Here is a 27,153-nt window from a genome sequence, read left to right as displayed (position 1 = left end):
CTCTCCCTTCGTTATCTTATTATTGAAAAGAATTAGGTATGTAGCAGCATTTTTCTTCATGTTCTTCAGTCTCCACTTGCTGTGTATTATGTGTATAATGTAATGAAGAGAGAGGGAGGGAAGATAGGAATTTATTAGATACCTACTATGTATTCTGCTCTGTACTAGGTATAGAAATATCAAACATTTAAATTTGATTAACCATTATGAAACCATATGCAATCTAGTGCAAAGTCACATGGTACAGTTTCATCTTTATTTTTCTTGTATGATTTGGACTCCATAAATCATTTGTCTAGTGAGTGAATAGGTGAATGACTGACTGTATGACTGCATAAATATAAGTGCTGAAGGAGTTTATGCTCATGTCTTTATTCATTTTATCTCTTACTACTTCCAGCCTTCCGACTCAAACCTTGAACTAATTTCAGATTTTTCCCTTAGCTATATTCTATAATGCCCATTACTTTTTCTCCTATTCCTATGAAGTTTATCTGGATGATGGCATTAAACTCTCAACTGGGCTACTGCTTCAAGACTTTACCCCATTCACTCAATCCATTGTCCAGATGATAGCTAGCATGTGTCTCGAGCTTGCTTACAGCTGATCCCCTTCACACTAATATCAAGTCGAAACTTCTTAGCATGTCAGGCAGGGCTTCTAGAGCAGTAATTTAAGATCATGAGCTTTAGATTATATACTTTTTGAGGACAGGAATTATATTGAATTGTGCCACATGCTTCTGATCTCCTAGTAATTTATCCATTTCTCAGTAAATGTGACTTAATTTTCTTTCAGCTAAAGAAAGGGTTTTAAATAACTTGCAGAAACATGAGGCTCCCCATCCTCCCCTTGCTCTGCACCCAATGAGGCCTCCAGTGCCAGTCATTTCCTCAGCTGCACTACTGAGTCAGAAGGACGCCACCCAACTCGTGTGTGCAGACCTGAATCTGTTGCAGCAGCAGGCCAGGTAAGACTGTGAGACCTCAAGGGTCGTGCTCCTGTGCTTGCTGCTGAGACAGCCTGGATGATTTAGCACCTAGCATGGCTTCTTCATCAGCTTTCTCCCCAGGAGGGTACTTTGACCAGACTGTCCCAGACTGTCCACTTGGTTAATTAAGTTGTGACAGGTCTTAATATGTGATATTCTCATGGATTATCAATTTTACACATTTCCTGTAGTGGCATTTCTGAGTATCAGCAGTGGCTGCTAAGATTTTTCTTATGCTTCCCCTGAGGAGACCTGGTACTGGAAAGATGTTGGAAGTGTGTGAAATGAGATTTACTTTCTTGGATCACTGCTTTGCTCTCTAACTTTCTGTGTTCTTTTAAAAACTGTTGTAGGTACTTGACTGAAAGTCATATAGTGTTTTGAATTCACATGGTATATACAGAAGAATGATCAATTGTTTAAGGTTTGGATTCTAGCTTGTGATCTTGTGAGAAGACGCTTATGTGGAATAAGTCTGTTTTATTAACAGTAAATGAGCCTTATTTTTACAAATCCCATGTGAATAAATTTCTTACTGGCATATGTTTCCTTGGCTGTTTTTGTTCCAGGCATTTGAGTATGTGTTGTGTGTACACATGAGCACCTGCCCATCAATGTAATTATAAATACGATTAGAACAGAATTGACACCCCGTGCACACAATTAGTGTTCTTGGTCTTTGACATTTCAGTTTGAGTTGCTAATACCTAAAATGTTAGTGGCACTCACAATTAAGGCACGTCTTTAGGATGGTTGAATTAGTATAGAATTCTCATTTGTTCTTGTGTATTTAAGAGTCCCTTTAAAAAATATTGTTGATATAAATGGAGCTTTGTTTCTGGCTGAAAATTTATCCCACTTTTCCATAAGGTTTTTCTTTCATTTCTTAACTTTCCGGTTAGCCTATCTGCTAGGGAGAGGATTTGGGTAAGTTTTGGCACACGCATCTTTGGTCTTTTGTTGCTATGGAATACTCGTGTCTTACTGTGCCTTAATGCTGTCTGGGAGTAACCAGAAGCCTTTATCACTTATCATGTTTCCTTTTCTAGACTTTCTTTTACCTCCTGATATTTTTTTCAGAACTGCAGCTCTTCGGGAATCTCAACAGGTTGCCCTGGACAGTGAGCTGTTGGACACAATGCCAAAACAGTATGTTAATCGAGAAGAACAGACCACACTACATTTAGAGTGTAGAGGCAGTAGTGGTAAGAAATGCCAAGGAGCAGCAGTTATAACAGTTCTGGTAAGATTGTTTCTATTTCTTCGTAATACAGAGAATTTTAATTGAGTCCCTAATATTGGCATACCATTGAGAAAGATTGAAAGAAGTATATAGCACATGATCCATGTTCCAAAACATTTTATAGTTTCAGGGAGAGTGAAAACACACACACAGCTAATCACTTATCTGTAAGTGCCAGATGAATCCTACAAGACAGGTAATTCAAATAGGAATTCAAGGAAAAGCAGAAACATTGGGAAGATTCTTAGAGGGGCTTACACCGATCTTTAAAACATTTTGATAATGCTAGTTTGGGTTCATTTAGAAGGAATGTGGGAATGGAGTGGCCATGATGTCATTTAGGGGTCAGTGGCTAGATTATTTCTATTTCAAGTTTTTTGGGGAATGGCAATGGGAATTCAAATTGGAAAGCATGGCATGAATGATCATTGGGAGCTCTGGCTATATGCTGTGGATAGCAGGCAGTCCCTGAAGACAAACATGAGAAAGCCATGTGGGAAGCAGATTAGTCAGGTGGAGCTTGTCAAAGGCAAAGGAGAGACATGCAATGATATAACTAAAATTGAATTGCCTCTCATAGTCACCTTCTTGCGCTGTGATATCGTAAGGACTTAAGAATGGAAGTTTAGCTTAAGCCAGCACATTATAGACCTTTATGCCAGGCACTGTCTAAACACTTTACATAAATTATTTTATCCTCACAATAACCTTATTAGGTGGAGTATTATTATCTTCATTTTTCAGGTGAAGAAATAGAGGCATGAAGGGGTTAAGTTACATACCCAAGGTGACACAGGCAGAGAGTGGCGGAATCAGGAAGGCCCAGGCAGTCTGGCTCCAGAGCCCATGCTCTTTGATCACTGCACTTAGCTTTTTCTGTGAATGAATTCATTATTCCATGAGCTGAAAAAAAAATTCTTGGAGATAGGTACTATCTGCTACCTGACTACATTTGCACAAAAATAGCTCCTCTTTTTTGTTAGCTTTTGGAAATTGGGGAAAATTTATTTTGTTTATCCTTGGTTGTCTTCCAAAAATTTCCCTTCTTTTTTTGTTAATATACATTTTAACTCTTCGAATGTATTCTTTAATTTCCTGAGGAGACTGTTTTCTCTAAAACGTCTTCTCAGAAATAACCTTTTATACTTATTGTAATTTTTATTACCCTTAAAATTTATTTCTGATTTTCTTCAACATGATTTGCTAAAGCTAGGAAATTTAACCTGGAAGTCAGGATGAGTCCAACTTATTTTCCTATATTTTGTTGTAAACATGTGAGACTCTTAAACATTGAGATAACTTTGGTTGGGTGCTTTATAAAGTTAATTTACTTTTGGTGTTTTGTTTTGTTTTGTTTTCTCAGTTACTGATGCTTTAGCAAGACCAAGGTAGAGGTATTTAAAAAAGATCATTTGCAACTTAGGGTGGAGATTTAGTTGGTGGGAAAAAACTGCAAATGTATCCTGGTATAATAAAAAGGAGATGTTTTATTACCAATCCGGTTTTTACAAGTACAGTATTTTTCCATATTTTGAAACTACATATTTTTGCCAGGTTGTTAATTCTATACAGAGAAGGGAATTCTAAAATGCATTTTTATAAGTGACTAGTAAGATAAGTACAAAGAAATGTTTTTCCAATTCTGGCTGGTAGCTTGCTGTGTGAAGAGTTGTAAATGTTTGCTGCCCCAGCCAAAGAACAGGTCTTTAGCCTGACCTCCTGTTAACTCTCAGGGTCATGCAGTGGAAAATACCACCAGGCAGACCAGGGAGCTTTAACTCCAAGCCTACCAGTGACTTATCTCTTTTTCTTTTCAGAAAAGAGATACTATTTGTCTGAAACCTTGAATTGAAATTTATAATCTTTAACTTTGTTAATTCTCAATAAAAAGGTAAACCTTTTCTAATACATCTTCAAAGTAATTTTGATTGGAGGGAGGTCAGAAAGAATATGGCTTATAATAATAAGATCTGACATCAAGGTCAAAGGTTTGGATCCCCATACTGGCCAGCCACCAAAGAAAGAAAGAAGGATTGACATGAAGGCAGCTTAAATGTTTTTACAGACACACCAAAATACTTGTGCTTTCTTTTCTCAGGAGGAAAATTGGAAGACGGTTATATTACTTGAAGAAAGAGGGGAAAAAAATGTACAAAGGACAGACAGGATAAAAGGAGGTTTTATAGAAGCCTAAAGAATTTGAAAAAGTAGCTGTATTTTGTGGCCATAGCCCATTAGAAATATTCAAGTTTTCTTACAGCAGATTTTAATTTTCTGCTGGCTGCACTCATTTGCCCCATGCCCTGATTTTCGGTTCCATTTGGGAAGATCCAGAAGCTTGAGAACCCCCTCTGATGGCTCTTAGAAGTTCAGTATCAACAGTATTTGCCTGATAATAGCAGATGTGCCAGGGAAATTAAAAATATGAAGACAGTGAACAACTTTTGTAGTCTGAGACTTAAATAAGATTTCTCTTGAAAGTTATATAGTAATTGCTAATTGAGGCTGTCCTGGACACTACTTGCTGATTGACGTTTCTATGAATTGAGGATAAAAAGTATTATTTTTTGTCTACTCATTCATAGCTAAGAGAAAGGTAGAGGAATGAAGTTTGGGGATTATTTATGCAAGTTAATTAGTTTTGCTGTGATTTTTGGCCAAAGATTGCACAGTACTTGAATGTAAAGCCCTCTCTTGGCCAAATGGATGACTCTGGTTATCGATGATTTTAGTTTCAGGAAGAGAGGCGTTAGGATAGTGAGGGTAAGTTCTGAGTGTTTATGACTCATTATGAAACTGTCATTGGGAGAGAATATGCCCTGCAAAAGATAAATTATTTTATTTTTGTAAATAAAACTGTAGCCCTCTATATACATGAATCCAGTGATCACCTCATGGCTGTATCCATTAGTTTTGATTCTGTTAAACACCTTTCTATCATTTGATGATACTGAACTTCATGACGTCTCTTCTGGTCCCCCTGAATGTCTGATCACTTCTCAGTTTCCAAGGTTTCTCTCCCTTAACCCTTAGGATGCTAGTTGTGCTTGGTTCTACTCCTGATCCCTTTCTTCATATGACATCTGCTCTTGCCTGCTATTTGTGCTGGAGCTCTTATTCTGGGGGTCTGTGAATGGCCTTTAGACAGTCGGTGAAGCCCCTGAAAATATATGTAAAAGTTTTTTCTGGACAGTTCACAGCTTCAATAGATCCTCAAGAGTAGCAGTCTATGACCCCCAAAAGATTAAGAACAACTTACGCGTATGTTGATGATCCTCTTGTTTCTCTAGTCCACAATTCTTTCTTGAGTTCCAGATTAGATTTCCACCTGCCTACTTAGCATTCTATCTGAATATCCTGTAGATACCTTAAACTCCATAGGTCCCAAACTAACCTTATCCTTACTCTCTGTCTGTTCTTCCTGTAAAACCTACCTGGTCTCCCCAGATGGAGACCTAGGCGTCAGTACTTTCTCTTTCATACACCCCACCCCCATATTTCCCATCTAGTTGCTCCCCAGATCATACCGGTTCTGCCTCTGAAATGGCTTTAAATTGATTCCCTTCTCTGTTTCCATTGCCATTGCCCCATGGCAGGCCCACCTCACTTCCTGCCTGAACTATTGCATTAGGCTTCCCGCCCATAGTCTTTCTTCTTGTCAAGTCTGTTTTCCATTTTGTTACCATGCATCTTTTTAAACACAGATCTGATCACCATTTCCCGGCTAAAAATCCACATTTGCTTTCTAGTGTCTAAAGGGAACATGACTCTTGGGGCCCTTCATAGTCTGTTCTTGATTTTTTTCTAGTGGCATCATCATTTTATTCTGCCACTTCCCAAACATTCTATTTTCTAGCCACTGAGACGTTCTCTGTTCTCCAGACACAGCATGACATACCTTTGTTCTAATGCATATGCTGCTTTTGTTCTCTCCCACCTGTTTCTGACCTCCTGCTCAGTCTTCAGTGCCTGGTTTGGGCCACCCCTCTTCTTGAGGTCTTTCCCGACTCCTCCAGTCAAGTTGAGATATTGCCTCCTCTCATGGTAGCTTGTGACTAAGTGCTGTTGCATTCACTTGCTCTTTTTTTCCCCCTAGACTGAACTCTTTGGGAATAGGGTTTCCATCTTTATTTGTATACCTGTACCATCTAGAGTGGTTCCTGCACATGAGAGGTGGCCTTAACACCCCTTGAATGAGTTAGTGAAAGCCATCGGTACACACTTGTTAGGCTGTGATGCTACTTGTTTTGTATTATAAGTTCAAACACTGTTACTAGATTTTGAGTTACCTGAGGGCAAGGGCCTTGTGTTATTCATGTTTATAATGTCAGTGTCTCCCATAGTCTGTGCCAGAGAATGGATGTGTTTGAGAGAAAGAATAGCTATAGATGTGCCTTTCATGGTAAGTTCCCTGATTTTAACTACTTTCAGGAATTTTATAGATACTATTTGGCTGTGAAAGATATCTTGAAAGTTGGAACTTTTTCCTACTAGAAATTAGCAGTCATTTGATTGTGCTTAACCATGGCCAATTTAAACAGCTTAATGCTTTCTATACAAATCTCAACTTAACTAGTACACACTGTTCATCTTACCTTTCTATCATAATACAGATGTCTTCCAGGCATTTGACCTTGGAGAGCAGTAGGGATGGTCATACTGCAGTATCCCCCTTTCTTTCCCAGCACTGATCATAGTACTTTTTGTCGCTTGCCCAGACACTGTCATATCCTGGGTATTAAGCTAGGTGCATTGCTTACATTATCTCACTAAATCGTCACAGAATGAGGATGAGTTCAGAGCAACAGGTTCAGAGATGCTAAGAGACTTGCCAAAGTTACACAGCTAGCAAGTAGCTAAGTCAGACTTCAGAATTCAAGTCCATCTAAATCCAGGACCTCTGCTTCTCACATTCAGTATTGCCAGGCCATTTTGATTTAGCTGCTTTAGCTCCACTTTCTGATGACTGTCAGTATGATTCTGAGTAGGTTGACCATGATAGTCAAATCTCATTTAAATGAACATGTGTACCATTTTCTCTGTCAGTCTGTGTGATAGTATTGCCTTCTTTTTCAGTGATAGAGAACCCATAATTTTAACTGAATACGTTGGATTGGATCAGTTTTTAAAAATTAGCTTCATGGAGATGATTTGTATATTTTAAATATAATTTTAATGGCTCATTTATAAAGATTTCAAATGATATCATGAAAATGTTTTATTGCTTAGCAATTTTTCTGGTCAGGAAAGCCCTGGAAATTTCCAGCTATCTGCAAGTGTTTGAACTATGTATAACTTGTTTGGGGTATAGAAAAGCCAAAATATATTTTATGGGAAGTGAGACGTGCTTCTTCTGGGATCTCCCCTCCTAATAGGAGCCTCTAATAATTCAGTCATATTCCCTGAGGAAATGGGATGATTTATAACTGGGTTCCTTTTGTTGTACTTCAGTATTGTGGGGCATGTTTGCTGGGCCCTGGATTGATTTATTATCATGTGAAAAATTTGTTCATTCCTAGAAAGGAAAGATGGAAAAGACCCACTGAGGACCTCACATTATTGTAAAAGTTTGCCAAAGGACATGCTGTTTCCAACTTTGTGATTTCTTTGTCTACTTAAAATAACTCAAGTGGAGGGGCTTCCACCATGCTGCTTTGTTCTATTGTCTGCAACTTCTTGTAGTTATGAGCTGGTGGTCATTCAGTCTCCCTCACCTCTGTTCTGCTAAGAAAAGAAAACTTTCAACAGTGGTGGGAACAAGGAACAAAAATAAATTGACTAGAAAATAACGATAATTTTGGGATTTTTTTTGTGTGTGTGAGAGTGTCTAAACTTTCCTAAATTAGTTGGTTTTATTTTCATAGTTTCTACAACATAGGGTGGCAGTTTTAAACTTTGAGTTACAAAGTGATGTTAGTTTTGTCTGTCTATTTCCTAGTCAAGTGACCTCTTGTCCTTTGTCTTTCCACTTTCCTTCATTCTCACTGTCTTCTTTCCTCCTCTCAGATTCCCTTTTTTCCTCTCTGTTTGGCTGCTTTCTCTCTAGGCCACTCTGTGGCATTCAGAGACCCAGTCTCACTGTAGTTGGTAACATATTGACGAAAAAGCTTACTGCACATACTCCCAATCACATTCTATGCTATTAAGCATTGGTCTGCTGTTGGAAAGATTTGAAATTAAATTTGGATATTTGTATTGATTCATTATGTAATTTAATGCAAGTAATTTAATTTTTTTATCTTTCATTTTTCCAGTAGTAAAAATTAAAGTTGTTATTGTTAAAATGATATGTTCTTGGGTATTCACTTTCATGCCTTTTGATGTCATACTAAGAGCTTATTTTTTCATTAAAACAAGACATTTTGTAAAGATTTTTAATACAACATTGGTGAGTTTTATAGACAAAGTTATCATCATGATCATAAAAAGTAAATGCTCAGTATTTTATCAGAGTTGTGCCATGCCGGGGTTCTGTGTAAAGCAAAACAAACAGGTTCATTGCACTTCAGTAACTTTTGAAGTGAAATTTATAATAGCCCTGACAGTCTCAGTTAAGTATGTTTGTGAATTAAGACTTTGTAGTATTTCCAAACAGAGGATACTTGTAATCATTGCAGTGGTGGCTGAAGACTAGGTTTAGGCAGGTGCATGTAAAGGGAAAATGTTGCTCCTACTGCTCACCCATGTGATTGGGGAAGACCTTTGGAAGAGAATGTAGGATTTAAAATGCCTGCTTTCTAAATGTTCTCATTTCTTCAGCATTCTTTGCTATGCCTGCAAGGTAAGTTCAAATTCCCTTGCCTCCTAGTCAAGGCCTCCCCAGGACAAGTTCGCCTGCTCCCCAGTCTGATTGTACTGCACTCTTCAGCCCCAACCCCTGGCATCAGCCTGGCTGGGCTCCTCCTTTCTTTCCTCTGGCCTCCCATCCCCCAGAGCTGTCACATCAGTTCTAACTTTGTGTTGCAACCTGGGCCTAGCTTGTCTTCCCCTTTCCTTTGCATCTATCCATATCTAAAAAAGGACATTAAAAATGCACAGATAAAACCATTTATCATACCGGTTACCATCAGTAGAGAAAGGGTATATTAACAACCCCATCAAGTAGGAAAGACATAAACTTAGAAAAGAATAGTCTTTTAAATTGAAATAAATTTATTTATTTTTTCTTTTTTTGAAAAGCTCAATAAATTCTTATTTTTCATATCTTTTCTGAGAACCAATAAAAAGTTTCTCAAAGACCAACTTTCAGGAACCACTGAATTAGCTGATTGCTCTTTCCTTGACAGGCAATTGATTTGGGCACTTTTCCATATTTTACCTCATTTTGTTGTTTCTTTTATAATTATATGTCTTTTCTTCCTTTCAAAATGGCAGTTGTTTTGTTAACAGTGTCTGTGTCATCCTCTTTTTATGCCGGGCACACATGCAGCTAAATGTTTTAAGTTGAACTGTATGTGTGTGAGATTGAGAGAATGCAGGAGGGTTAAGTCCTGGGGAAGGGGAGATCAATAGGGGAGGGGCTGGATGTCTTCAGAAAAGCTTTGGTGGTGGGAAACATTGGCTGTATTATTGATGGAGATTTGAACATTGAAAAATTAACTTGAGATCATATCAGTTTATAAGGCAATCATATATATAGATATAAGTTTTGGTATTTTTATAAGAAAATAACTGTCTTTAAGTTTGATTTTTCATGGAAAACCTTTGATTCTTAAAGAGTTTTTTGACAAATTTTTCCCATATGTCTTAGATTCGACTGAGAGTTTTGAATCAAATTATAATGTTAATTGTAATAATACTCTCTTTATCATATGTCCAGTGTATGTGTACTAAAATATCTGTTCTAGAAAAATTAAAGTCTATTGACCACTTTAATTTTTGTTAGTTTGAAGGCATGCACAAAAATGAAGCAGTAAGCCAACAACTTCATATACTGCGAAAAGAAGTGAAGCAGTTACAAGCAGAGGCTGCTAAACCACCCTCACTTAATATTGTGGAAGCTGCTGTGCATGCAGAAAACTTGATTACGTAAGTTTTAGAGGCATTATAATTTAAAATACTATTTTGTTATTATTAAGAGTAATCATACATGCTACTACATCCTTACCCTCTCCCCTTTCCAACACCCAGTAATTAAATTAGTACAGAGATTGGCAAGCTATGGCCTTTGGGCCAAATCTGGCCTGCTACCTATTTTTATAAATAAAGTTTTATTGGAACACAGCCATCCCCATTTATTTATAATGACTATGGCTTTTATGCCACAAGGGCAGAATTGAGTAGTTGCAACAGAAACTTTATGGCCTACAAAGCATAAAATATTTACTATCTGGCTCTTTACAGAAAAAGTTTGCTTACCCCTGAATTATGAGATGATAGAGGGCATTGAAATTCAATCATAGAGCAATTTGGTACTTAAGTTTTATATCAAAGTCATATTTACCCAGGAAGTCATCATTGTCAACTCAGATTATTGAGCAAAGTTTACGGCACAATTGCCAGGGACAGTTTTAGGTTGTGGATGAGGGAGGTTGACTCTCTGCTTTTTACTTTGAGGTGACTGCACATTCTAGTACCAGCAGCTAATCCCCTCAGTAACTTGGGATGGTGGTGGTGGTGGGGTGTGTGGGGTGCGGTGGAGCACAGAGTCCTTTTGTGAGTTGAGTTGGGAGCCTGGGAAGGAAGGCCTGGAAGGTGATCAGGTGAACAAGAGGTTGATATTTCTTTTACCAGGAAGGGAACTAAAAAAAGTGTGAGAATTAGAAGAGATATTTTTATTCTAGGATCTTATTCTATACAAAAATCTTTTGCTCAACCTTGGTAAGTGTTTTGAATTTTAAAATTTAGAGAAATCAGGGTTCTTGTGTTAAAAAATATGTGTTGTAAAAGGATTACAAAAAGTTAAATAGTTAATTATGAATTACATACAAAATATGAAAAATTTAGTATGGGTAAGAATGTTTTTTTTTTTTTTTTGTGACCGGTAAGGGGATCGCAACCCTTGGCGTGGTGTCGTCCGCACCGCGCTCAGCCAGTGAGCGCACCGGCCATCCCTGTATAGGATCCGAACCCGTGGCAGGAGTGCCAGTGCGCTCCCAGCGCCACACTCTCCCGAGAGCGCCATGGGGTTGGCCCAAGAATGTTAATTAGTCCTTATAAAACAGCTGATTTTTTTTCCCCTAGGTGAGCATAAAATCATTACTGTTTATTGAAAATAAATTGTTGGGTAAAGTTGGAAGTTACATATTTACCCCATGAAAAATTTCTAAAGTAACATTTGTACAGGGCTCTGAGGATTCTTAAGAATACTACCTGATAAATGTACAGTATCAAAGAAACACTGTGGTTGTGGATTCTTTTATTGTAGATCAATAGCCTTACCCATGTTTTCCCACAGGGCCTTAGTGAATGCCTACAAGTTGCAGCCTACACCTGGGATTCAGAAAGTTGGCATTAGCCTCTTCTTTACTGTTGTGGGTTATGTCAGTGATGAGACACAGCGCCATCCTCCCACAAGGCAGTTCTTTACTTCATGCATTGAGATCTTGGGTCAGGTAAGGGTGTTCTATGTTTTTAGCCTTGTTCAGGTATGAGTCCCTGCAGAGTCTTTATTAGATATAGTCAGTGTTGACTTCAGACTTATATATTGCAGGTTCAGAGTTTTCCCTAAGTCTGAAGCCCCTTAGAATTGTTGGCTTCTCAAGATGTGAATAGAATTCTTGGTATAGAATTTTGCTTCTCATACAAGGGGGATTAAATTATTCATATCTGAAAGTCAAGTGAGAAATCAGACTCTATCATATGTTGTTGGTGTTAACAGTAACATTACTGACATTCTTTATCATTTAAAAAAATACTTTCTAGTCATTATTTATTTCATTCACACAGTTACTGTGAGTGATTGATATCATTCCCATCTTAAAGATGAGAAAGCTGGGCTCTAAAGATTAAGTGACTGGCCTAAAGAATACAGCTGGTGAGTGGATCCCAGGGCTTCTGATGACTCTCAGTGCTCACTCCACCTCCCCACTGCTGCTTCCCAGTTGCTTTTCTTGGTCAGCATTTATTTATCTATCTGGCTTACAGTTAAACACATGGATATTTAACAAGGGCAAGGGCAATGTATTCATACAAAAGTATGCAATGTGTCATAAGAGGAAGGAAAGCCACTTGTTTGAAAAACATGTAAACACTAACCATGTACTCTCACCCAGATTCAATTGAATAAGTACTTACTTATTGGATACTTATAAGGAAGCGATGCTGAACAGGTGTTACAATTGATTTTTTCTCTGAGAAGTTTTTTTCCTGTTCATCATATTAATGTGTGCTTATTATAAGCAATGCAGACAGTATAGAAAGTATAAAGAAGAAACATTTTTCAGAATTCTAACCACCTGGAGATACTAGTTACATAACTAACATTTTAGTATAGTTTGTCTCATGTAGGTATGTGTATTAAGTGTATGTGTGTGCATATGTAAGTGTGATGTATGATATGTATATATATATGCGTGACATATACATATATTTCGATAAATATGGATACACACTTAAAAATGGGCACATGCTATTTTGTAGCCTCCTTTTTTCATTTAAAAACATCTATTAGACACAATTTTATGTTAATAATTACAGATCTGTGTCGTGATGTTGAGTGTCTGCATAGTGTTCATGATACAGATATATTGTAATGTATTGAGCCAGTGCTCTTTGGATGGGTATTTAGGTAGTTTGTTTTGCTACAATAAGGGTGAGGTAAATATTCTTGTACATCTTTGTGAATTTGGACTATTTTCTTTAGGGCAATTTTCTAGAAGTATGATTTTGCTATGTCAAAGGGATTTGATGTGTGTTGCACATTTGACATGTATTGTATAACATTTGATGTATATTATCTCACTGCCCTCCTGGGAAATTTGCACCTATTTATACCATCATAGCAGCATCTGAGTTTGAAATTATCGTTCTTTTTAAATCTTGCTAATCTGATAAGGGAAGTGGTATTTCATTGTCATTTTAATTTGTATTTCTTTAAGGATTTGTTAAGTTGTATGTCTTCATATGTTTATTGACCATCTATATATAATTTTGTGAATTGCTGGTTGTTGTCTTATTTTCTGTTGGAGTTTCTTTGATTGCTTTGAAAGAGCTCCTCAGACTATTAATCTGGTATCTGGAATGTGTTATCAGCACATTTTTCTAGTTTGTCATTTTTCTTTAATTTTATAATACTTGTACTTTTTGCCTTATAGAAGTTAAAATTTTGATATATTCAAATATATCAGTCCTGTCTTTTATTACTTCTGCCTGTAGTCAGCCTTATCAAAGCCTTTCAGACCCTGAGATTATTTAAATATTTGCTTATATGAGGGTACTTCAAAAAGTTTGTGGAAAAGTAGAATTGAAAGATAATATGAATTTTTCCATGAACTTTTTGAAGTACCCTCATATTCTAGTACTTTTAAAAATTAGAACCAGGTTAAAACAAGCTGAAGTTATCCTGATTATGTATTAATTGTGAAAGTTAGCTTCTTAAAGGTATTAAGTGCATATCTCAATAAAATCTAACCATTTTCTTGATGTAATACTGAATGACTTTGGATATTTAGTAGTCATGGAAGGCACATTGCAAATGTCTGGATTCAAATTACCTCAGTATTTTAATCTCTTTAAAAATTGTATAGTATAGTTAACTCAGAATTTTCTATACACAGTTTGTCCAAATTGGATTAATGGGCTATCTAGAATGTTTAATATCACCTATATTGGAAGTGATAAGCTTATCTCCATTGATTTTAGATGTCTTTTGATTGTTTCATATTTTCACTTAGAAGAAATTATTTAGAACCCTTTAAAACTTGGTTGCTTAAATAAAGGTTGGGAGGGGAGAATTTTGTGACATTTTTCCTTTTTATTTTTTCAAGGTGTTTATCAGTGGCACTAAATCAGAATGCAAAAAAGTACTTCAGACCATTCTGAAGAATGGAAGGCTCTGCTCTCTCTTGTCTCCTTTCTTTACCCCCAATGCTGCGCCTGCAGAGTTCATACAGCTATATGAGAAAGTGGTGAAGTTTCTAAGTGAGGACAACAGTGATATGATTTTCATGCTGCTAACCAAGGTGAGATGTGATTCAATCCTGATGTTATTGTTGAAACATAAAAATGATTGTTGCTTTTCACTCCATGGAAATGGAAAGTCCTTTGGAGGTTCATTTCCAGGTAGACCATAGGCCAAGGTCACATATTGCATGATCTTTGCTCAAAGATCCTGACCCAACAGCTTCCTCTGTAGGGATGGAGCATTGGTTCTGTTGTGTAGGACAGTTGTATTCCACGAAGTATAAAAAGGACCTAGTTACCAAGCCCTCTTTAAAAACTTAGTACAGTTTTGAAAATATTCCTAATAGTAGTTTAGTACATCCTTCTTTTGAGTTTATCCTGAATTCATGCCTAAATTGTGTTTGATAAACAAGTTGTAATATGTCAGAGTCTGTCTTATTTAGAATAAGCCAGATCTAAGAAAATTGCCTTTGTCCTCATTCTGAATAGAATAGTAACTCTGTTAGATCAAGGCAGGGAATTTACTTAACCAGTTGAGAATTTCAGAGCTTTAGCTATTTTGCCTTTAGTTGTATTTCTCCAACATCTATGAATCAATAAGACCTTGGATTTTTTTAGGATCTAGAGACTGATCTCAATTTGTAGTAGAGGAGAACATGTTTTATTGTTTGGGATTCTGGAAGGTAATATCAACAGTCTGAATTTTTATTAATTGACACAGGTAACTAAAGCAAACTCAGAGACATGGATGTTAAATTGAGACAGTTCCATAAAGTGGCTGCTTGTTTGTGACACTCTGACCAGTGAAGGAGAACCTTCAAAGTTCTGATCCAGGTCTTGGAGAAGAAACTTAGCATAATAAAAGAGACAGAAATGTATGGATCTTTCAGGAACAGAATAAAACTATTTACCAGTAATGCATGGTCAGTAAGGTTTTAAATTATAAAAAAAAATAGCCTGCAGAGCTAAGAAAACTCTGCCTCTGACACAGAGAGTGAAGTAGAGATGGACACATAATGGCACCAATCAGTTAGTGAACTTCTTATATCCTTTTGCATACTTCTATGAGGGTACTTCAGAAAGTTCTTGGAATGATTTGTATTATCTTTTAATTCTTTTTCCACAAACTTTTTGAAGTACCTTTGCGTTTACATCTTAGTTTCAATTTTTATAAAAAAGGTAAATGCTAGATAATCTTTGACTTTAAAACTAAGTTTGCACAGACCTCTGTCTACTTCAGTTAATTTTCTAGTGTAAATAAAATTGCTTCTTGCTTCTTTTTCTTTTTCTTTTTAGTTCGATCTTAAGCAGTGGTTAAATGCCATTAAACCTCCTCTGTCTGATCGTACCAGGCTTCTGGAGTCCATTCATTTGGCACTTACTGCCTGGGGCCTTGAACCAGATGAAGATATTTTGATGCCATTTAATCTTTTCTGTAAGCACTGGACTTATCTTCTTCTCTACCAGTTCCCTGACCAGTACAGTGACATTCTCAGGCTGCTGATGCAGAGTAAGTATTGTCATTTAATTGTGACTAACTAGATCTCAGTGAATATTTAATATCAATATCATGTTTACCATTATGCAGATATCAGGAGTTTAGAGTCACTAATGAGTACAGAAGTTTAGAATCACTAATCGCTACCTAAAGGGCTCAATGAATAATGCCCAAAAAGTTGATATTTGTAAAAATGGTCACTTTTTGTCCTAAGTATTAGAATGGGCCCTAATTGGGCAAAGCAGCACTTAGTCTTTGGTGTTCGAGTCCACAGTCATGTGCTTTTTACCTCTTCACCTTGACTTTACAGCTGTCCGGAAGTGAGTGGGGTGGGAGGGAGCCTACGTACTCTGCAGACAGTGGATCTGGTGATGGAGAGAAGGTGTCCCTTTACAATATGTTTAATATGCCAATTGGTTTTTCTCTAGTTCCAAATAGTGGATAGAGTTTTGGGATTTGTTTTTTCCTCCTAATTTTTTGATTCTTGTTTTTTGCAAATGAATTTTATCCCTATATAATAATAGACTATATTTGCTAAGGAAAAGAGCAGCATTCAATTTTCACATTCCCCGCCATTTCTGTCCTCTATTTCCTGCAATTTTCCATAGGAGTGTTGGGATTAGAGGAGGAATAAAGGGTGTGGGCTTTTTAATTTTTGGAATTTCACTAGGCAGGAATTTTACTGAAATTTGATAAATGAGATAGTATTCACTCATTTCATGTGAACTTCATACTGTTGATAGATATAATGGAAAACTAAATTTTACTTTATACCAAATCTTTGTGTTACTTAAGAGAAACTGTTTAATGCATAAGTTAATGATCTAATGTATTTGGTTACCTAAAGGATCCTGAAATGTATGACCTCTCATTTTCAAAGCACTTTAAGCTTTGTTTCCTGCAGAGGCAAATTGCAGAGTGGGTAGAGAATGATGGTAGGGAAATATATTTGTGCAAATTTTAATGAATATGTGCATAGCTAATTTTTATTCTAAACGTTCAGAATTTGATAATGTATGTATTGTGGGTTTTCCCCTGAAACCTTTTAAAGAGATTGTAAACTGTTTATATAGGCCACCATTGACTTGTATTTAGCAGGGAATTTATACTTACCAGGAAAAGTATCTCAGTTAGAGGCTTAAGAGTAACAGTGTCACACCTCTCAGATTCCATGACTTAAAGCCTCCTGGTTTCCCTTCCCTTCCTGGCTACCATGTTGGTGTTCCCAGGGTTCCATCCTTTGTTTTACAGTATTCATTCTCCCCGGGTGAGCCTGTTGTTTTCCCTGGCTTCACTGCCATTTTCTAGGCATGCATGACTCTCACACTGATAGCTTGATTCCAGGCCTCTGTCCTAAGGTCTAGACTGCCGTAGCCATTGGACACAGACCCTTCACTGTCCCCTAGCTACCTCAACTTGACACACTGCAACTGGCCTCCTTGTCTTTCCCATCAGACCTGCTCCTGTGAACCTCTGTTGTCCTACTTGATTCTCATGCCCCCTCTAGGTGGAAAGTACTTTAGGAGGTATTATTCCTGTTCTCTGGGATGGGAGGTTTCTAAGCAGAGTTGGGACTAGTTGGTTTCCACTTTTCCGTGCTGCCTCTGGGTTTTGGTTTAGGTTTTGCCAAATGTAGGAGTGGAATTTCAGGGGTAGTAGGAGACTCCTTCCCAAGAGTCTAGACTCTGGAGTTGTGTTCTGCACCCAGTTTTGCTTGTTCTGTTTCTGTCTTCTCTATCATACCCGTAGACATCTGCTATCCTCCATCAGGGAAAATGGCACCTTCACCATTCTCTCATCAGGGTCGGTGGGTGGTCAGTTCAAGCTCCAGTGGCTTCAGCTGTGCTCACTCCCAGCAGGGTACCAGGAAAAGCAAAGTCAAATGATCAAGTGGTCAGTTCATTTAATAAGTCTTCTTTACTTTGAAGAGTTACCACATATATTGTTTTGGAGTTGTACTTCATTTTCATTCCTTTGTATAGTACATGTGTGCTTTGATTCAAGCTGGAAAAGTTAGTTTGGGAAAGATGCTGATTTGCTCTTCTCTGTCCCTGTCCACAGGCTCTGCTGAGCAGCTGCTGAGCCGGGAGTGTTGGAAAGCCACTCTGAGAGCCCTGGGCTGCTGTGCCCTGAGCTGCCAGCAGAGGGCAGCATCTGCTGAGAGCTCGGTGCTTCCAAGCTCTTCATGTGTTCTCTTATCAGACAAGCAGGTGTGCAGCTTTTGGTCTCTGATGTGTTTGGGCATTTTTTTCCCATTCCCTTGCTGTTTATTTTTTAAACAATTGGAGCATATTTAAAATGATCTAAAAAGCTGCTTTTGGATAATCTCTTACCTAAAAAGCTGCTGTTTATGTATTATATTTAAGAGCTTTGTGTTTTCCTTTGACAGTCCTTTGCTTCCCCTGTGAACCCCTCTGCCTGGATCGCCTTTCTCTCCTATCTCTGAGTCTAATTTTATCCATCTCTCCAAGACTAGGACAGGTGCACCCTCTGTATAAACCTTCTCTTCTCGTCTGATCCTATCTGACTCAACCCTGAGCCCACTGGTTGGGTTTCCATGCAGTGTCCCACAGAGCTCTCAGTTTTATCAATTCTATCAGATATGGGTTTACACAAGAATTTACTTGAAATAATTGTTCCACTGCTTTAGAAAAAGAATTTGAAACCCATTGATTTATTTTTCATATGCTTTATTTTGCAACTGTATTATATTGTCAAAGACCTACTATACCCCCATCACAGTCTATCATAATACTCTGCTAAGAGTAGACATTCAGTAAGCATTTTTTGACTGGTTGTCTCTTCCAGGTAATTGAGACTATACAGTGGCTTTCAGACTTTTTTTATAAGCTTCGGTTATCCAAGTTGGACTTTAAAAGCTTTGGCTTATTCTCAAAATGGAGTCCTTACATGGCTGATGTGAAGACACTCTTGGGCTATCTTGTGAAAAGGCTAATTGACTTAGAAATGGCCTGCTTGGCCCAAGACCCATCTGCCAACAGCAAAACAGGTATGTGCTTTTAGTTCAGCATGGAGCTAAGTGTTCTGACTTTCCATTAAAAGTGATTTGAATAGACACATTAGGAGATTTATAGCGAGTGTCAAGGAGAGGAAATAGAAGATATATAGTACAGATGTGAGCCTATATATGTGTCATACCTATATGCCTTATGTAGTGAACATGAGGTGCTTGCTACGGCTTGTGTCTGCTCCTCCTTTGTAGGGTGGGGTATGAAGAGATTGGTTTGTATCTCCAGTTCCTTCTTCCTGTTACATATCTAGCTAAGGAAATGGTTCTGAATATTTAAGCATTTATCTTGGAAAAAATATATGTTATAAAATTATCTGTGACATTTTGTGTAGTAAAAAATCTTCAAAGAAATTTCATTGCAGCAAATGAAAACACAAACATACTTTGTCACACTAAGCATGTTATTTGTACATCAACATAGATTTATGAATATACAGATAAGAAGTAGGTTTTCTATATAATGTTACCAGTGAATGATAGTGACAAAGGATGAGCTTGTTTCTAAAAATTTTGCTGTTTTAGTGCTGAGATCCCTACATTCAGTAATCATCCAGCTCTTTAAGCCATGGATCCTGGTTTTAGAGGACAATGAAAGGTAAAAATTTTTTTAAAGATTCGAATTCCTTTGAAATTTATATACTTAAAAAAGTTATAATGGTGATTGGTAGGGGTGATGAGTTTGCAGATTTAATTTTTAGTGTAGGGCCATATTAAAATTTAGAAAATGCTTCTTTATGAAACTTAAGACATTTTCTATTTATGGAATTGTTAGTTGGGGTGATCAGAGATATTGTCTTAGTATTAATTTTGGAATGAAACTGGACACTCATTTCCAGTTTTCTACAGATTCAGAAATTAAAATTTTCTTATAAAAGAATTTCTTTGGCTATTTCCTGCTTGTTAATTTTTGGCCGTCTTTTTTTACATGGATTTTATTTATTTGTTTTTCATGCTTTGGGCAGAGAAAACATCTTAGGTGTTTTTCTAAAGCATTTGAAATGTAAACGAGATGTTCAAGGGTGTAAATGGATGTAAAAAGATGTTAATTTGAGTTATTTAGATAGTATACTTCTAAAACGTAATTGCATTGGAATAAAGGGTAGGAAGGAGAGAAAATAAAATTATATGGTTGATGTTATGAGCTACAATTTAGCTTTAGGAACTTACAGCCTTTGGCATGGTCTATACGTATGTTAGAGCTACATAATGCGGGGTTTTCTAGGACTTAGGTCAGCACTAGACTCTGGGACCTACAGTAATTTAAACCCAGGCACTTTCATTTCTAAGTGTGTGTTTCCTTTCTGTTAAGCAGCCAACAGCGACTTTACCCCTGGCTGGAAAGTGATGCTGCGGTGGCCTCGAGCATCGTAGAGTTGTTCACTGACTGTATTGACTCACTGCACAAGAGTTTTAAAGGTAGGATGATGTCACGTATGTCTCTGGTTAGTTTTCTGTTTTCCCCCAAGTCATTCAGTCAGTCTTTTGCCTCTGCTTTCCTACTGTATTTAATTTTATTTTAGTTGACAGGCAGTTATCTGTGACTAAAGAAAGGTCACTGATAGAATAATTTAGTGTTAAGTTTGTAACCTCTTTTTTGTGAGGTTGCTCTGAGTTTGTCAGTTATGGAAAATTTGCACCAGTTCTCTCTTCATATATTGCCTGTCCTATGTGATAAACTTCATCCATGACTCTTAACCTCTTTTTTTGCATTTTCTACGTTTTTGTACTTCAACTTGGGTAATTTCTTGAAGTCTCGCTTCTAGTTACTTAGTCTTCCTCTCCAGGTATGTCTAATGTGTTTAACATATACCCACTGAATTTTTCATTTCAGTGATTCTATTTTCCATTTTTAGAAGATCTGTTTTTAAAATCTACCCTGATCCTTTTTGGTGGCATCTTCTTTCTTTCTTTTGTTTAAAATTCTAATTTTTATTTCTTTAAAATGTTTAAATGTGTTTAGCTTGTGATCCAAATACAATAATTCCATTATCTGAAGTTCTTATTGGGAGGTCCCTTATGCTCCTGTTTGATGTTCCTTCTGACTCTTACTCTTGGAGGCTTGTTTCATTGTGTTGTTTTGTAATTTTTTATTGTGAGCCCATATCTAGAGAGAGTTTACTTATGGAAATCCCTGTAAGGCCCAGGCTGTGTGTGTGAAGGCCTCCCAAGAAGATCTGTATTTGTTGTCAATTGGAACTACTTAATTTCTTGGTTTGGGGTTTCTCATACTACAAGTTATATGAACTCGAATCCCAGACTCACAGGCTGGCCTCAATTCTCACAGTGAACTTTTTTCTCTACCCTGACTGAGAGTTCAGGCTAAGGCAGGGAAAGTTCCTTTTTTTTCTTAAGTCTGCCATTTCAATGAGGATATAGTCCTTAGAAGATCTTCTGTCTCCTTGTGTTGTTAAAAACCCACAAACAAATAGTCATTGGGCAACTGTGGTTTCAGCATCAGTTTAACACTCTGGTTTCCTAGTCTCTCTTTACTTCTGACCCCTGGTGTTTTCTTCTACTGAGTATACCTAGCTATTTATTTTCAGAGCTGTTATATTTAGCTTAGTGTATCTGAATATTTTATATTGGGAGGTTTAAAAGGATGTTAGGTCCACCCAACTAATATTCTTGTAGGAGGCTACTGTTTTTCCTATCTCCAGTTTCTCTTCCTGCCTATTTACTAACTTAATTTTCCTAAAATACTATTTGTGTACGATGATATTCCTATTCAGAAACGTTTAAGTCTAATTTTTTTAGCTCAGCATTTAAAATGTCTCTGGCCCCAGTGTACTTCAACAACACTATGTGATGGTTTTCTGGAAACACTCCATTTGAGCCATACTGCTCTACTCACTCTTCACTAGAGTCCTTGGACCTTCCTGCTACTGCTCTTTCATTCATGTTGATTCCTGGATGAAACCTCGGTCCCTTTATATTCTGCGTATCTGTTTGTGCTCATACATTTCTCTCCTGCCTCTGAATCTTCATAGTACATTGTTGTAGTTTGAGTCCTTGGGAAGCAGACACCAAGATGGAGTTAGAATTCCAGAGATTCATTTGGGGTTATGCCTGTGAAGAGAAGAGGGCCAGGAGCAGGAACAGGAAAGGAAAGCCTCCAGACCTTAATGCAAGTCTGATACCCATGAAAGGAGAGAGACCAGAAAGAGCCTCAGACTCCCGGGCAGCTCTGAGAAAGTACTGACCAGCCCAATGGGGAGTTCCAGTACAAAAATTCCTTACTGAGGAGCCCCACATTGGGCAAAAATGGCCAGGCCTGTGCTTAGTTGTTGGCTGAAGACTGCCTGGGAAGCCCTTGACTCAGATGCTATGGTGGATCCTGAAGGTGCTGGATCAGCAAGTTCTGTTTAAAGGGCAATCTGAGTGGTGCACCTGTGTGGCCACCACGTGTTTGTGTGGTGTTTAGTAATAGGGTTTGCCATATGTCATCTAATATGGCTCCCCTGCTTGCTACATCCCTCACCAGAGTGATACATTTGTTACCACTGATGAACCTATGTTGACACATACATAATTGTAACCTGAAGTCCATAGTTTGTTTACATTAGGGTTCATTCACTCTTGGTGTTGTACATTCTGAGTTTTGACAAATGTGTAATGACATGTGTCTACCATTGTAGTATCATACAAAATAGCTTCACTGCCCTGAAAATCTTCTGTGCTCTGCCTATTCATCCCTTCTTCCCTCATCCCCTGGCAACCACTGATTTTTTACCGTCTCCATAGTTTTGCATTTTTTATAGTGTGTCGTACAGTTGGAATCATACGGTGTGTAGCCTTTTCTGATGGGCTTCTTCTAAGTTTCCTTTATGTCTTTTCGTGGCTTGAGAGCTCATTTCTTTTTGTCTAAATGTACCTCATCTGGTATTTTTTGATTGACCTTACATATCTGATCCTGTCTTTTGCCCAAAATATAAAGCATAAACTCTATGTGGACAGAAATGTTATTCTTTACTTCTTTTTATCCCTCAAAATACTAAGATAATGCCATAGTCTCAGTGTTTGATAAATACTAGTTTAGTAAGTAACACATGAAATTGTAATAGTACTCTTTTTTTTTTTTTGGCGGCTGGCTAGTACTGAGATCTGAACCCTTGACTTCAGTATATTTTGTTGAAAGGCAGACTTTTATGTTGTTTATTTATTTATTTTTCTTAAATAAAAATTTTATATTTTTCTTAAATAAAAATTTAATTTTATTTATATATTTTTAAAGAAAATGTAATTTTATTAATATTATTTTGTACATTCTAGGATGTTGGGGGGGAGAGGGGAAAGGGGAAGGAAATGGGATGGAAGAAGGAGGAAGGAGGAGGTGTGGGATTGAGGACTGTGGCACCCCCCTCATTCCCACAGGGGAGACCAGGGGGTTTCCAGCAGTGGCTTGGTCACTGCCGGGCTGGGTGCAGATGTTAGGGGGATGCGGCAAAAGCCCTCTCCCCCCACTGTCCCAGCTCGGGAACCCAGGGTGAAGGGCAGACTTTTAGTTGCTTTTATCATCCAGAATTTTTTGATTAGTGAGAAAAAAATTTGAGCATCAAATTCAAGTTATAAAGGCTATATATTTAATTTCTTAGTATAGGGGGAAGCTCCCTTAGTCCTGTTTATATCAAATAAGAAAGTGGCTTAGGAACAGGAGGACACACAGGCAACATCAGGAACTGGTAGCTGGAACATGAATGGGTCTGGAGAAAATTACGTTAAGTGAAATAAGCCAGACAAGGAAAGAGAAATACCACGTGTTCTCACTCATAACTGGGTACAAGGAAGGAAGGAAGGGAAGGAAGGAGGGATGAAAGAAGGAGAGAACAAACCTAAGGATGCTAGAGGTGGGGGGGAGGCATGGTGGGGGTTTGGGGAGGCATAGGTTGGGTAAAGGGCATAAAGAAAAATCATGATTTTTAATAGTGAATATGCTTATAATAAATAATGAAAAAAATTTAAAAAAAGAACTGGTAGCTGGGTTCAGAGAGAGAGCAGGAGAGCTACACAAAGCAGGATGAAGAAGTATTAAGCTGTAGTCTTTTAGGGAGATCATCTGATCCAGCTGTTTTCCTTTATTGATAAGAAAAAATGGGGACCTTGTTAGCCAATTATGTGATGACCAATGTCAGTCTAAAATGGCAGCAGGTGGACAGGAAGAACACCCAAAATGACTGCAGAAAGTTTCACATTTTCTGAGAACCACAAAAGACAACCCCCCCCCCCCATCGCCACATCACCTTCCCATTTGTGCAATTTTCCCCACCTATAGGAAAGTCCCAGCTCAGTTTAAACTCTCGCTTGGTCCTCTTGTCCAATGACAATGAGACAGCTCGACCTATTAGGATATATAAGGCACTCCCTAGTTCTGCATGCGGCTGTTCCCGCTTTGAGAGGGCAGCCCACCCGCTCGCCCCTGAAGCCCTCCAATATACATTCTGGCTGAGTATCTGTCTCTCGGTGTAATTCTTTGCAACTCCGGGCCATCCCTTTCAGACCTGAAAAGTGAAATGAATTTATCTGATGTCACAAAGCTTATTTGTGTCTTGTCCTCCTGGATGTCTTCTATGAACTTATCCATCTTTTTCTAGATGAACTATCTTTTATCAATAATAAAACATGCTATCCATATAACGACTGTCTTAAAGTTGTTAAAAAACATGCATTAATGTTTCATGGTATAGAATAAAAGAAGGGTCGGGGAATTGAGGGCACAGGAATGTTAGAAATGATAATTTTCTGGTACCATGTGTTGATGCTCATTGGCCATTTTGATCTTCTTTCAACAGAAGATCAGTGTTGAGAAACACTCAGGTTTCTGTTCTCGTTGAGTGTTGCTCTCTTTTCCCTGTGTTATATTCTTTTGTGTAGAACCAGAAAGTCTGCATTTGTTTTAGACTGAATGCCCCTTATATAGCCATTAGTCGTCAAGAGCATTAAAGGAATTGATACTTGTAAGGATAATATGTAGTAATCCAGGTTGCAGAAAAGTGTGAGATTCATTTTAAAATGTCTTACATGAATGAGTTAATAGTCTAGTTTTATTGCACCAAGGGTTAAGTTTTAGTCATTTGAAACATTTCTTTTTGAGAAATATTGGATTCCTCCAAGGTGCCAAATGAATGAAGCACTAATTGTATGAGACTGAATACATGCTGAGGACAACAGACTGTAGAAGTGCATTTGAGTTAAAAAGCCATATATTTAGAAGTTTTGAAGAAAAACTGATTACCCCTAATATCTCCCACACACCATTTGCTCCAAATAAGTACCGTTCTTTATTATCAATCTGCCAGTGGTCTATCCCCCATCAGCCCCCTCAACATAAAAATCTTTGAAATTGGGTAAATGTTGAGAACCTTAGATTTTAGACTTTCAGTTCAAATTTGTGTTTTGTATTGGTTTTTTTTTTTTTTTCTTTTTAATGATAAACCAAAGGTCTTCAGCTGTATTTTCTTGAATTTCAGATAAGCTGTTGCCAGGTGACGGAGGAGCCCTTCGGTTACACCTGATGCATTATTGTGAAGCATGTACAGCACCTAAAATGCCAGAGTTCATTCTGTACGCTCTTCACAGTGCATACCAGAAACTCCAGTGGAAGGACCTCCACCCCGACCAGATGCTCATGGAGGCCTTCTTCAAAGTAAGCCCTCCACTCTCCAGGTCACATCCTGGGCAGCTCTGGCTTCTAGCAGCAGCCTGTTCACTGTGGTTGGGCACGTGGCAGTGTGTGTCACAGCGGACTGTGCCCACATTCTGTGTTGCCTAAATGGTGCTGTGGGAAGCAGTGTCCCATGGGAAGCAGTGTCCCATGGGAAGCATTTCATTGTGTCAGTAGATGATTGGGAAACGTCTTTAGGACCATTTTTAAAACCAAGAGAAAGATTTTGTTTGTAGTATGTTAGTCATCCCACAGGCTTTCGCAATGATGTTGTGTGAGGGCATAGTTTAATGACTTTGTCACTCTCAGTCTTGGTGGGTGTTTGTGTGTATGCATGTTTTTCTGGGATAGTGTCATTAGTACTACTTGTTGTTAAATGTTCTATCAAAGCAAAATGCAAATTGGTGCTTAAGCCATTAGTTTCATTTGTAGTCTCACAAGTAAATAATGAGATTATAGATGATAAAATGCATTGTAGCAACTGATGATGCATCATAATCAGATGAAGACCTGAAATCACCTGAAGAAAGTGCCGATAAGTGTGAGTCTTTGCAGTAGAAGGAATAGTTACAGAGAGCAAGCTCTGTAGTGTAACTTATGTGTCAGTCAGGCATTTGGAGCTGTTTTTGTTGTTCTTATTTTCTATTTTAAAAAAACTCTTTATGGGCTGGCCCCATGTCTCACTTGGGAGAGTGCGGCGCTGGTAGCGCTGAGGCCACGGGTTCGGATCCTATATAGGGATGGCCGGTGCACTCTCTGGTTGAATGTGGTGCAGACAGCACCGTGCCGAGGGTTGCAATCCCCTTACCAGTCAAAAAAAAAAAAAAAAAAAAAATAAACCCTTTATAATCTTAGGTTTTTACGATAGTTTCAGTTCACTTGTTCATAGCCATCAATTCATTTGTGTTTACTCTTAATTTTTATCATTTATGATTTATTACTGAGACACTTATTATTGAGACACTTTAAGTGCTTTAACTGATACATGTCTACAGTTATTTATGACTGTAAAGCTACACAACTATGCCAGTTGTTGAGTAAGGCAGATCATAACTAAAGATACTAAATTTCCATTTATATTGTCAGGGCCAGGGCTCAGCTCCTTCAAACCCATTGTACATGTTAGATCCCCAGACCCCTGATATGCCAGGCTGGGTCCCCAGACCCCTCACACGTAGGTCCATGCTAGGTAATTGGGAAAGATCCCAGGAGCCTTTGGCAGACAACATGAGCTCAATTCGCAGCAGCAGCAGCAGTAGCAGTGGCTAACAGCAGCTTCCAGCAGCAGCGGTGGCAGCTTCTTGGAGCATCCCGGGGACACTGGCAGCAACAGCCTCCAGCAGCAGTAGTGGCCTCTCCGGGGGCATCCGAGGGTGGGGGGCACTGTGGACTGTGGGTCAGTGCCACTCCTCCTTTATACTTAAGTCCGTAACCCAGGACACCTGGGTGCACATGTGCAATTACATTAGACAATAACCAAGGAACACCTGGATGCATGTGCATATTTACATCAAATGCTCGGCAAGATTCTCAACATCTGAGGGGCCCCTGACCATTTTCCTTCACTTTCCCAACGATAGCAATTGGTAAATGTACTTGAGTCTTTCGGTGCTATTAACAAAACCCCACCCAGTGCTGCTCTCATCAGCCTTTCCTCTGTAGTTGATC

The 27,153-nt window shown here is 38.1% G+C and overlaps 1 protein-coding gene across 4 annotated transcripts in view; it reads left to right on the top strand.

Annotated features, from left to right (window-relative positions):
• Positions 1-27,153, top strand: part of EPG5 (ectopic P-granules 5 autophagy tethering factor) — a 100,380-nt gene that overhangs the window by 56,445 nt on the left and 16,782 nt on the right. For 2 of the 4 annotated variants that reach the window (XM_063077056.1, XM_063077054.1), the window contains exons 26-36: positions 800-971; positions 2,073-2,235; positions 10,121-10,263; positions 11,633-11,789; positions 14,163-14,357; positions 15,595-15,808; positions 17,858-18,006; positions 18,605-18,806; positions 19,350-19,422; positions 20,140-20,243; positions 25,292-25,467. In XM_063077056.1, the coding sequence (XP_062933126.1) occupies positions 800-971; positions 2,073-2,235; positions 10,121-10,263; positions 11,633-11,789; positions 14,163-14,357; positions 15,595-15,808; positions 17,858-18,006; positions 18,605-18,806; positions 19,350-19,422; positions 20,140-20,243; positions 25,292-25,467 (1,748 nt within the window). Of the gene's footprint in view, positions 1-799; positions 972-2,072; positions 2,236-10,120; positions 10,264-11,632; positions 11,790-14,162; positions 14,358-15,594; positions 15,809-17,857; positions 18,007-18,604; positions 18,807-19,349; positions 19,423-20,136; positions 20,244-25,291; positions 25,468-27,153 lie in introns of all 4 variants that reach the window. The other 2 variants (XM_063077055.1, XM_063077052.1) reach the window with 1 other exon arrangement.

Source organism: Cynocephalus volans, chromosome 13 (assembly GCF_027409185.1).
Source record: "Cynocephalus volans isolate mCynVol1 chromosome 13, mCynVol1.pri, whole genome shotgun sequence".
NCBI classification, from domain to species: Eukaryota; Metazoa; Chordata; class Mammalia; order Dermoptera; family Cynocephalidae; genus Cynocephalus; species Cynocephalus volans.
The sequence above is the reverse complement of the archived record's forward strand: the minus strand, read 5'-3'. Positions and strand labels throughout refer to the sequence as shown.